General features: G+C 34.7%; 1 protein-coding gene across 1 annotated transcript; it reads right to left on the bottom strand.

Annotated features, from left to right (window-relative positions):
• Window positions 1-1293: 1293 nt before the first annotated feature.
• Window positions 1294-8769, bottom strand: LOC108909444. Its single transcript, XM_018713783.1, has 2 exons — window positions 8683-8769; window positions 1294-7520 (listed from the first exon to the last, which is right to left on the bottom strand). The coding sequence occupies exon 2, from the start codon at window positions 7514-7516 to the stop codon at window positions 1406-1408; it is 6111 nt and encodes a 2036-aa protein (XP_018569299.1). The 5' UTR covers window positions 7517-7520; window positions 8683-8769; the 3' UTR covers window positions 1294-1405.
• Between the last annotated feature and the right edge of the window lie 4060 nt (window positions 8770-12829).

Below are 12829 nucleotides of genomic sequence, written 5' to 3' on the forward strand. Positions count from 1 at the left end.
TGTTGCCATTGATTTTTTCCATAATTCTTCATATTTCTTAATTTGTTCTACATAGAGTGGGTTGTTTTCACCACTATAGGTATATTACGAAATAACATATAGACTTCTTCCGGTTCCGTATCTGAAAGTAAGAAAAGAATTTTACCAGATAATATTTGTTATAAACATAGATAATTATACATTTTTACCTATTATGCTTTTGATTTACCATAATGATATATCTAGTCATATATAGGGTGCCACAATAGTGCGATAAAGTTTAGTATAACTGCCTGTAGTAGTGATACGAAAAAAGTTACTTGCTCGGATTCACATTTTATTATTATTTCCATTATTCATTATTTTCAGACCGAATTAAACGTTCAGAAAATCTTGTTTTTGGCCTGAAGATTTTGCCCTATACAACTATAACTGAAAATAATTATAAACTTTGTCACACTATTGGAACAGCCTGTATGTGCATTGCAACGACAATATGTCATATTTATATTACGGCTAAGTAAGCGGAAAGTCCATTGTCGCATATGTAATTTTTATTTTCAAATAATCAAATACAATACCTACATATTTATTTTAATATCTATTATTTACTTGAATTTAGTACTAAGTACAACTATGCCTAGCAAATTGTAATACTTACTCTGTTAATGTTTTTTCCTTCATATAAAAAATAGTAAACTCCACAAATAAAATATTTCGCAGCCACAACGCAACAATAAAAGATAACAGCTCAAAGATCCATACAAGAAATAATTACATTCGCACCTACTCTGGTCCGAATCCATATAAGTACTAAAATGTAGAAAATAATATGAAATAAAACTTTTAGTTGGCTGCAAATATTATAAATTTGTACAACCACTTGCCATCCTCCTTTTTTGTAAATATGTACATAATAATATGTAGAAGATAGAAAATAGAAATATTTTCAGAACAAAAAACCGGCGGCCGCAAATTGGAGTTTTTATTATTTTATTACCCTTCTCTTTTCATATGCAATTATGAGATAGCAAGAGAGTGGGATGGACGTATAGGCCGGACAACTCATTATCGTGCACGTGTGCTTGCACCTGGCATTTTCTCGTTTTTTTTAGGTGTGTTTTGCCGGAATTTGAATGAATGAAATAATCGTACTATTTTTACTATAAACGTATTTCCTGTAGCGACATCTATATGAATATTGTTGTACTTTGTTAGATGAAACGGGACTTCAATTTCCGTTCTTAAGTACACTAATGCAAACAATTAAAGGGACAAAAGAATTTCCGAAATTTTTCCGTGGTTTTTGACAGACTGTATTTAGGTGAAAAATGGTCGTATCGGGAAAGAAATTCCAAAATTATTTCGAAAATTTTTCAAAAAAAAATTGTTTGCATCAGTGTAGCATATGTGTGTTGTACAATTATTATTTATTTTTTGGCTCGAGGTGCTGAAGCAGATGGTAATTTCCTCCCCTTATAGCCAACATAGCAGCCGTGTCCTTCGCGTAGTCTTTGGTATCAATATCTGCGCCTTTCTCTACTAAGAACTTGACAATGTTCCAATATGTCCTGACCATATCATCCGTATTACAAAAGCCACGAATAGGGAGTGCAACCGAAAAATCCTGTAAAGCTGTTAAATGCAGTACCGTGCGGCCAGCGTCATCTTGGATGTTAACATCTCCACCAAGTTCCACGACGCGCTCCACCATGTTCAAGTGTCCAATCAAAGCAGCGAAGTGCAACACCGTGCGTCCGGTATTATCTTTCATATTAACATCAAAAGCGAACCGCATAAGATGCTCCGCTACCGTCCATTTATTCGCTGCGGCTGCTAAGAGCAAGGCGGTACGGCCATGGCTGTCTCTAATATTGAGCTCGGAACCACGCATCACGAGCACTTCAACTTTATTTAACTGACCCTTCTCGGCCGCGCAGTGTTGTGGCGTGCGTCCGTCGTTATCTCTAACGTTTACATCTATGCCAAGATCTAGAATAAAATTGACAGTGTCCAAAGCGCCAAAATGGAGCCACGTGCGCCCACTGTTGTCCCTAACAGAGGTGTCGATGCCACTTTCCACAAGAAATTTGACGGCGTCTAAATTACCTCCAGACGCAGCGAAATGCAGCGCCGTACGACCATCGTCGTCTCTGTTGTTCACATCTGCGCCACGTTCCAAAAGTGCATTAAGCGTAAACCGCGAACAGCTCATAACTGCAAATTGTATCGGCACCAGACCGTAAATATTTCTAACATTTACGTCAATCCCTCGGTTCAGAAAGAACTCTATAATATCCCACTGACCACTCCTAGCAGCATAATGTAATAGTGTCGAGCCGTCATTGTCGGTAATGTTAATGTTCACGCCACGTTCCAAAAAGAATTTAATTACGTCCCACTGACTAGTACAAACGGCATGATGCAGTGCCGTGCCTCCTCTACGGTCTTTAATATTAATATCTGCGCCGTGTTCTACAAGGAATTTAACGGTGGTTACCAGACATGAAGAGGCTACGTGCAATGGTGTACACCCATTATGATCTACCATATCTACATTCACGCCAAGCTTCAAGAGAACTTTTATAATCCGTAAGTTACCGTTTGCGGCAGCTTCATGTAGACTTCCTCGACCATAAGGATATAAGACGTTCCTTACTTTGGAAGCTAAATTTACCACTATCTCGCGATCGTTTACTCCCATATCAAGATTTGAATCGAGTTCCATAAGAAATTTAACAATCTGCCATCTGCTGTTTAACGCGGATAAATGTAATGAAGTATGGCCGCTTGCGTCTTTGTTATTAATATCAGCACCAAGATCTACAAGGGATTTGACAATATCCAATAAACCATTACTAGCAGCGAGATGCAGTGCCGTGAAGCCCAGGCCGTTATCGATATTAACGCCCGCGCCAAGTTCCACAAGACATTCAATAACGTAACGCTGACCTCCCCGAAGGGCCACATATAACGCCGTGCTTCCTGTAGCATCTCTAGCGTTAACATCTACACCGCACTCCAATACAAGGAATTTTGCAATTTCTGAATCACCTTGTAGAGCTGCACTATGCAGCGGTAAGTAGCCGTTATTGTTTTTTACGTTAACATCAACTCCACGTCGCAAAAGATATTTGACAGTGTTCAAATCAGCTCCTGCAGCTGAATGTAGCGCGGTATTGCCGGCGTTGTCCGTAACGTTGATATCTGAAGCGTGTTCCACGAGAAACTTTACTGTTTCCAGTTGACCGCAAGAGGCAGCTAAACAGAGCGCCGTTGTCCCATTTTGGTTTCTACTGTTCACATCCGTGCCACTTTTGACTAGAAATTCCGTCATACCCAGTGAACTGATGGCTAAGTGCAGCGCTGTGTCCCCGCGATAATTTTTAACGTTAACGTCAATGCCCAATTCCACTAAATCTTTAGCGGTCGAGACAAACGCGGGCCGGTTGGCTATTAAATGAAGCGCCGTGTTGCCATCCTCATCCGTACTATTGATATCGGCATCGTGTCTCATTAAATATTTAACAGTTTCTATTTGTCCTCCACGTGCCGCGCCTAAAATCAGGGTTTCGCCCTTTTCTACTGTGACGTGTATATTCAAACCTTCTTTTATTAAACCTTCGAGAGTATTTAATTGGCCCAAATATGCGGCCGTGTACGGAATAATCGATCCTATTTCTTCCCATCTGTTGTACTGTAAAGTGTAATCCAGAAGGAATTCAACTTTTTCCACGTTACTTGTAGATATGGCATTGTACAATATTGAGTAATCGTGATAGTCTCTTATTTTCAAATCTGCTCCATGCAGCACCATGAATTTCAACACATCGAACTGAGAACCTCGTACGGCAAACCACAACGGCGTCACTACTGGTTTTATAGGGTTCAAATTCGCACCTTGTTCAACTAAAAATTTCACCATTTCCAAATGTTCTCGTTGAGTAGCGGACAGTAATGGTGTCCTATTAAATTCATCACAAATATTGACTCCTCCCTCTCGTACAAGGACATCTAAAACAATCAATACGTTTGAAGAGATGCATTTAAAGATATGTTGCTTAAAGTGGTCAAAACCAATATTTTTATCTCCGATAACTTTAAAGTGGATGCATTTAAACAGCAGTCGAAGAATTGCTGTACAGCCTTCCTCCGCCATGCTGTGTATTAAACGAAAAGTAGCTTCCAAATCAATAGCATATATTAAAGATCGGTAACTTTCGAAAATATTAGGAGGTAAGTCGTGCACAATTTGTTTTAGAAAATTGTCGAAAAATACACGAACTACTTTAAATTTTTTTTTCAATAATATTTCGTCGAAGAAGAATTTTTGAAAGTTTAGATTTTTATGTTTCACTTGAAGCTGCAATTCGCTTAAGAGACTTTTCCCAACAAAAAATTCAGCAAAAGTTCTGTGGACGAAATAGAATCTATTTTCCGATATTTGTACGATCCCCATCTTCGATATCTTTGTTTCCACATTTCTGTCTACTGGCTGGTAATGCGAGAACAATTCACACTCTGATTTACGTAGAATTTCTTCTAAGGCGAGCAAACGGTGACAAGCGAGACACTCCTCAAACTGATCAACAAGCGCTTCATTCGCTGCCGTATTACCGTTTGGATTTCCCTTAATTTTAAAGACGTTTCGTTTTTTCTCAATAAACATCTCGTAGATTTTTGCAACATTACTTTTTTCTGGTAATTTTGATATTCCGTTTCCTTCTAGATATTCTTTGCATCCTTCCCAATCCATCGATTCTTCTGATCTATCGTTTGTCTGAAATATCTCCGCTAACATTCTGATCTGTAGTGGCATCGCACCAATTTGTTCACCTTCTTGATGTAAATTCATCCAAGACGACATTGTTCTTAACAGTATGTAAGCGTATGTCTCGCATTTCTTCTTATCGATACTATCTAATTTCAAATTATGCGCCCAATACTCTGTTAGAAAACGTATTTGGTGGCGTTCTGTAAACGGGAGTAACGTGAAAGATTTCACTTGCAGCTTTGATTCCAATTCTTGTGCCATATTGGGTCTCGTAGTTACGAATACTTTGTCAAAATTAGCTCCTTGTTGGCATTGAACAAGTAGTCCTATCACCAGCTCCGTATAGTCGGGGCTGATCTCATCTACGCCGTCCATCAAAACGACAACTTTTCTCTTCATCGAAAATAAAACTTCTTCTAATTGGTTCGACAATTTAGTGTCTCTAAAATCTAGTAGCTCTGTTACGTCTATGATCTTATTTCTTTCTTTGAAATCTTTTAAAATTCCAGAGTAATCACTGAGGTCGATTCGTATAACCCACAGTTGAGGATTTTTGTTCTTAATTGTAACCGCTAAACGGGAAAGGACCGTACTCTTTCCCATCCCTGCCGCATCAGCGATTACTACTACTTTATGCCTCGCCGTATATATTTTCTCTTCTGAAATTGTTTCTATTCTCTCCATGCCAACTCCCTCTTCTTCCTCACTTCTCTTTATTTCTTTCTTAAAGGTGCGATCAACATAATAACGGCCAACTTGTTCGTCTAATGGATATACCTCTAGTCCTACTTTAATCTGTTCTTCTCGGACTAATTTCTCTAATATTTCTAAACTTAGTTCATTTGTATAATCCCGATCGATATGATTTTCAAGTAGTACTTCTAAGCTAACTTCTGCTCCTTGGAAAACTACTTTTCTCTGTAGCAATTTTGATTGAGAATCCTGAGAAAAATCCTTGAACCTTACAGATCCATCGATAATATCACAAAAACTTCTGTCCAGATCAATTTGTCCCAATAATTTTTTATTTCTCTCAGCCAATAAGATAACTATCTTCTTTTCATACTGATTTAAGATTTTTCTTAATTTGTCCCACATCCCGCCTATTAAAAATTCTTCTATAATCCCTTTAGAACAGAAACTTACTACTAGAATGGTATAACGTGACACTTTAAATGTTTCTATTATTTTTTGAAATTCACCACCCTCGGGACTGGCGTAGAGGATTTTAGATTTGTTGTTTCTCAAAGAATGATGAATTCTCAATTCTTGCAGCAAATATCCTGCCTCAGCACTAACGTAATACACCTTCTTTTTATCTTGGACATTCAACAAATTTCTTTGGAAGGACACGCCATACTTATCCAACTTTTGCCAGTACTGGTCGCTTTTTATTTCAAAAAGCATGGCATTAGCGGTAGTCTCAGTTAAGTATATGCCGTCTTTTTGCTGAAACCACTTCATTAATTTAGCGTATATTTCCGAAGTAGATATTTGGTCGCAAAAATTTCCAGAACATTTCAGGAGAGACACTAATTTTCCAGTGTCTTTTTCTGTGTTACTGCCCAACGGGTAATTGAAATAAAACTGTAATCGTTCCAGAAAATCCTTCAAATTCTCATCAGTGATTACCGTTCGGTCAATATTTTTGTTTTGCCAATTTTTTTCCAGATATATTCCAACCTTTTCTTTTAAAGAGCTCAAAATGTTGAGATTGAATGTATGAAATGAATAATTTTCGTCAGCACAATATAGTACACTTTCAGTGCAAATTCTGCGGTTGGCTAGAAATTCCAAGGCCGTCTTATCGATACCTGCGTTGGTACAAATTATAATGGTATTCTTCCCTTTAAATCCATTTTTCACTTCTTGGTACGAGAGAAAATACTTGGGCAAGCTGAAATCGTCTTTTTTCGAATTAGTGGAAAGCAGATCATCGAAAGTTATCCTCGCATTCGCATTCCCTTTATGTTTGGCTTGGATCAAAAACGCGCTCTCCGGCAATTCTAGAACTGCGTCGTCTAATTTCCCTGCTTCTTTATTTTCTGTAGACAGTTTCCAGTCTTTGAGGTTCCTCAGGGAATTTAACAGGAGTACCATCAGCAAATTGACTTGGAATTCAACGCCTTCGCTCCCAGCACTCCCACCTTTCTTATATCTTAGGGAACTATCAGTCTGCTGTAACTGTTCTCTGGTGGCTTTGTTTTCGATGGCTCTTAAAGAATTTGAGGCAGAAGATTCGAAGACGGGTTCGAGCCTCGAAAACGTATTCTCTTCTAGACACAAGACAACTTCATCTTTGCTCTTTTCTAGAACGGTTGAATAATTTCCCAGAATTTCAACATTGGGGTTTACAATTACAACTGGATCCGGTCCTTCATTTGATAACAGTACGATTCTTATGTTTTCCAATGTCGACAGAATGGGTACTTCTTGTTTGGTAACGGGTTGCCCCGCCATCGTAATGTCACGTACGTAACTTTCAAAGTGATTTTTATCCCTGATGGATTTGTGCTTGTATGCGTCCTTTGCTGAGAAACATCCAATCAGTATATCTGCTAGAACAACCGGCATTTCCTCATTTTCGAAATAAGTCAGGAATGCAGCCCAGCGCATGCGCTTAACTTTATAGTGTTTATCGGAGTAGGTTTCGCCCTCAGCGGCTCTAATTCCGAAGGCCGAATGGAAAAAACTATTCTCGTCGGCCACAGTGGCGCACGGCCTATACAGTTTGCCATTGTAAGAATAGCCAGAGCTAGCCATCGTCCTGCAAGAAAATGAATTACATTCACATCGACAATGTTCTTATTTTTTTTAAAATTCAATTCCAAATTATTGATTCGTTTGTGTATTAAATTATATTTATTTCTTAGTGAAATGAATATTTTTTCCATCAAAACTTTCGTACTATATTTATAGACCTTCAAAATATTATTAAATATTAATTGATGCAACTACTGCCTCAAATATAAAGGGTGGTTTTAAATTATCTCTCGGTACTTACAAATTGGATAGCACAAAAGATAAGGGCAATTTTTTGTATTTGTTTGTTTTTTGCTAAAAACGGATAACGGAGCGATAGATACTATTTCACACCAAACTTTTTTAATTTAATATAAAAAGATGCTCTTGTTAAATCTCTATAAACACAGTGGAAAGCTTTTTATTTTCAATTTGGCATATTACAAAGAGGTTTGATTATCTTTTTAACAACCCCCTACCTTTTTTTAAATGGTAGGTTCATTATTCAGTTCAAATTGGCCAAAAAACTATCAAGCAGGTGATGAGGTATGCAAATGTTATTGTGGCGTATCAAGTAACAAAAAAATATATAGGTACATTAAAGGAGTAAACGTTTCCTTATTTTATTTTTTCCGACACATTTACACATTAAAAAGTAACAAAAAATACGTAATTGTACTTGAAATTGAAAATGCTTTAAAATAAAAAATTTATCAATTCCTTTCCATTTAGAAAAAAAGTTGGGATTGCTGCAACTCCCACATAATTAAAAAAATAAACAAACCTCTTTGTAATATGCCTCTTTGAAAATAAAAATTGAAATATTTTCCGACAAACCTTTATTTATTAAGTTACAGAATTTGTTTCAGTTAAACTTTCCACTCTGTATAAGATAAAAGATTGTATAAAAGAGGTATGTATTTTGTGTTTATGAAAAAATAAAGCAATATAAAATAAAATTTGCGTAATAAAAGTTAATGTCAAAACACATTGCATGAAAATAGATCCAATTTCAGATTCCTCTGAGGCCTAAAGCTTTTCCAAAAAAAATTGAAGGACCATGAAAATGTAAAAAAATATATATTTGAGATTTAACGTTTCGTTGAGGGAAAAAATCGAAAATTGCGAAATTTCGAGTGGAACTACATATCTATTTTTGTAAAAATAAATAAAAAAATGCGTCTTACCTGAATCAGTAGATAGAACAAAACAATTTGGTACCTACTGGAATGTCACTTTTTGCGGTTAAAAAAATGATCAAAGCAATTCGTGTTTGTATGAATTCTAAAATTGCAAACTTTACCCTAAACAGAATAAAATTATAATCTTATCCAACTTGCAGATAATCAGTTATTTATTATTTCGGACAATGAAAAGTAATTTATCTTATCAGACGATAATAATTGCAACTACGCCATCGAATATACTTTTTTAAAATATTGATTTCCTTTAAAATATGTGCTTGAGAAATAATTAGATACATTAATTCAAATATGTAATAAACATTTCCACCTAAGATACATTTCCATACAATGTCCAGAGCAGAAAGGATGTTTTGTTCTGCAAAATTAGATTTTCCATGTTTCCTTCATTACAACAGTTATTTTTTGTCTAAATACTTGGGTGTTTGGCTGTTTGATTCATGAATATATAAAATTCCTAAAACTGGAATCCTGAAATTACAGAGGCTAGTAACTGAAATTAAAATTTGATCAATCCAGGGACTTGCATCTGAAATTACAGTGCCTGATGTTATTTTTTAAATTAGCACGCACCCACCATCTCTATGTTACAATAATCATCAGCAAAGTCGAGTATTACAGTGTCCTTCTTTCATAAGAAATTCCTCATCGTTTGTTGTAATTTATAATCACCAGATGGCGCAGCTTGAAAATATTAAAACTACCTTTTACATACTTTTACCCACAGAGAATCCAAAATGTCATATCATTAATGTAGGCACAGATTACAAACTCTGTAGGGCTAGGCTATCATACTCAAGGATATTATCAGTAAGAAGTATATAGTCATATTTGTTTTTGGTATTATTTAATAAGAATTTCACGGAACAAATAATATAGTGCCATCTAACCGCCTCCTGGATTTTTTCATGAGTACATAATAATTTAATGAGTACATAAATATATAGATGGTGCAATGATCGAAGATATATTTATTGTAGGACTTTTCTTCATTTTTTAAATGTTAGAGAAATAAAAATAAAATAATACAATGCTACCAGTATAATATGTTTCATGCTTAAATTTGGTTCCTTGTTTTCTGCCAAATCTATAGTTTATGGTTCAGTTAAATTTTTATTTGAGAAATTATTTAACATAAAATTCGAGAAAAAAAAACGAGGAAATAGTAAATTGGTAATGGTGATGGTATGAAATGTACGTAAAAAGTAAAATTCAAGAGACATATCTAGGTAAAAATTTTGACAACATAATTTTGTTGTTCGTTTTTGTTAGTTTGGTTATAAGCATTTATAACACAATTGCAATAGATCGGTCTTGAAAAAATAATTTAGTGGCAAATTTTACGTATGATTGTTTTTAGGTATATATACTTATCATATTTAACCAAACCTTTTGAGAACACAAATCTTAATTAATTGAATGAATTCGAATTTACCTCCGATTGTCCCTACAAGTGATGTTCGTGTCACTGGAACAAATGTCGAAAAAAGTCGTATGTCTCCTAGTTTTCAAAGAATAGTAAAAAAGTAAATATTGACATTGAATTAACGAGAATCGAAGTTTCGATTTTTCTCTGCGTCATATATTTTGGCGAGAAATACAAGGGAAATAAAACATAACACAGTTACAAGAAAACGTAATACTGGTTTCAGCACCTTTAGCAACCTTGTAGTTATTTTAAAATAGAGTTATCCAATAGTTACGTTTTTGGTAACAATGCGAGAAATTTGAATTTTGAAAGTAAATATTAGCACTGAATTTAGAAGAGTCTTTAGTAAGTATTTTATTTTACTTTTTACGTCCAACATACATTTTCGGACAGAAAATATCGAAAATACAATACATGGAAAATAGGAAAATAAAGGTTCATGGCTCCGGCACCATAATTACAAGGTATGTGTAATGCTGGTTGCGGCATCTTCCGCAATATTACAATTACTTGTAATAACTCCTAATATTACTTTTTTAGAAAACCAAATTGAAGACAAGAAATTTGAGTTTGCACCCCGATAGTATCTAGAACAAACGGTTTTCGTATTACGGGGAAAATTAAAATAGAAATTACAGATCCCTTTACATTCAAAGATTAGAAAAAGTAAATGTTGGTACTGCGTTTAGGAGTCGAAACAATAACCTGGGTTTGCTTTACGTCCTATATTTTGACAAGAAATAAAATGAAAATGGCAAAAATAAAGGTTTGCGTACGCGAAAATAACTGTAATACTGGTTGCAGCACCTTCAGGAAGCTTTTGACGTTATTTTAAGAAATAGCCGTAATTCCTTCTTGAAGCGCGAACTTTAGTAAATTGAACGGATTCGAATTTGGCCTCAAATCACCTATAGAACAAGAGGGTTTCGTGCCACAAGAAAAAAAAATTATATATTGTATATTGTCGCTCTCAAAGCTTAGCAAAATATAAATATTAGCGCCGAATTTGAAATGCTCAAAATAGTCTGTCAGCTTTCCCCTACTTTTTATATTTTATGAAATAAAATGAAAACAAAAAATAAAACTTGATAATACCTACACCACTACAATTACATGACAAAACTGTACTAGTGGCTACCCTTCCTTTAAAAACTTTAAAATTATTATCAAATGAATACTTTTTGACAACACTACCTTAAGGAGTTGTAGTCAAATTGAATTTACTTAATGTAATGTTCTCAAAAAGTATTCATTTGATAGTAATTGCAACGTTCTTAAAGGAGCAGCAACCAGTATTTCAATCGTGGTCACGAAAGGAATACAAATATTTATTTTTTCTATTTTCATTTTATTTTTTTCAAAATATAAAACGTGAAAGAAAATTAAGAGACTATTTTGACTCAGTGCCATCTACTCTTTACTAAGATTTGACAGCAAGCACATATATGATTCTTTTCGAATTGTTTTTCTTGCGACACGAAAATCACTTGTTCTGGAAATAATCTAAGGTCAAATTCGAATTCGTCTCATTTTATCTACTATTAAAAAATATTTATTCAAGTTATTAAAATTGCATCTTTATCTAAACTCTAAGATTCCTGAAGGTGCTGCAACCAGTATTACAGTTATTTTCACATTTCATTTTATTTCCTGTCAAAGTTTAGCACGTAAAGCAAACCTATGTGAGCAAACCCCAGGTTATTGTTTGGACTCCTAAATTCAGTACCAACATTTACTTTTTCTAATCTTTGAATGTAAAGGGATCTGTAATTTCTATTTTAATTTTTCCCCGTAATACGGAAACCGTTTGTTCTAGATACTATCGGGGTGCAAACTCGAACTTCTTGTCTTCAATTTACCAAGATCAGTTTTCTCAAAAAGTAACTATTCGAGTTAAAGAACAGAAATTGAAGTCCCGTTTCATCAAACAAAGTACTACAATATTCATATAGATGTCGCTACAGGAAATACGTTTATAGTAAAAATGGTATGATTATTTCATTCTTTCAAATTCCGGCAAAACACAACTGAAAAAAAACGAGAAAATGCCAGGTGCACACACACGTGCACGATGAGTTGTCCGGCCTATACGTCCATCCCACTCTCTTGCTATCTCATAATTGCATATGAAAAGAGAAGGGTAATAAAATAATAAAAACTCGAATTTGCGGCCGCCGATTCTTTGTTCTGAAAATATTTCTATTTTCTATCTTCTACATATTATTAAGTACATATTTACAAAAAAGGAGGATGGCAAGTGGTTGTACAAATTTATAATATTTGCAGCCAACTAAGTTTTATTTCATATTATTTTCTACATTTTAGTACTTATATGGATTCGGACCAGAGTAGGTGCGAATGTAATTATTTCTTGTATGGATCTTTGAGCTGTTATCTTTTATTGTTGCGTTGTGGCTGCGAAATATTTTATTTGTGGAGTTTACTATTTTTTATATGAAGGAAAAAACATTAACAGAGTAAGTATTACAATTTGCTAGGCATAGTTGTACTTAGTACTAAATTCAAGTAAATAATAGATATTAAAATAAATATGTAGGTATTGTATTTGATTATTTGAAAATAAAAATTACATATGCGACAATGGACTTTCCGCTTACTTAGCCGTAATATAAATATGACATATTGTCGTTGCAATGCACATACAGGCTGTTCCAATAGTGTGACAAAGTTTATAATTATTTT

Source organism: Anoplophora glabripennis, unplaced genomic scaffold (genome assembly GCF_000390285.2).
Source record: "Anoplophora glabripennis isolate ALB-LARVAE unplaced genomic scaffold, Agla_2.0 scaffold527, whole genome shotgun sequence".
NCBI lineage: Eukaryota > Metazoa > Arthropoda > Insecta > Coleoptera > Cerambycidae > Anoplophora > Anoplophora glabripennis.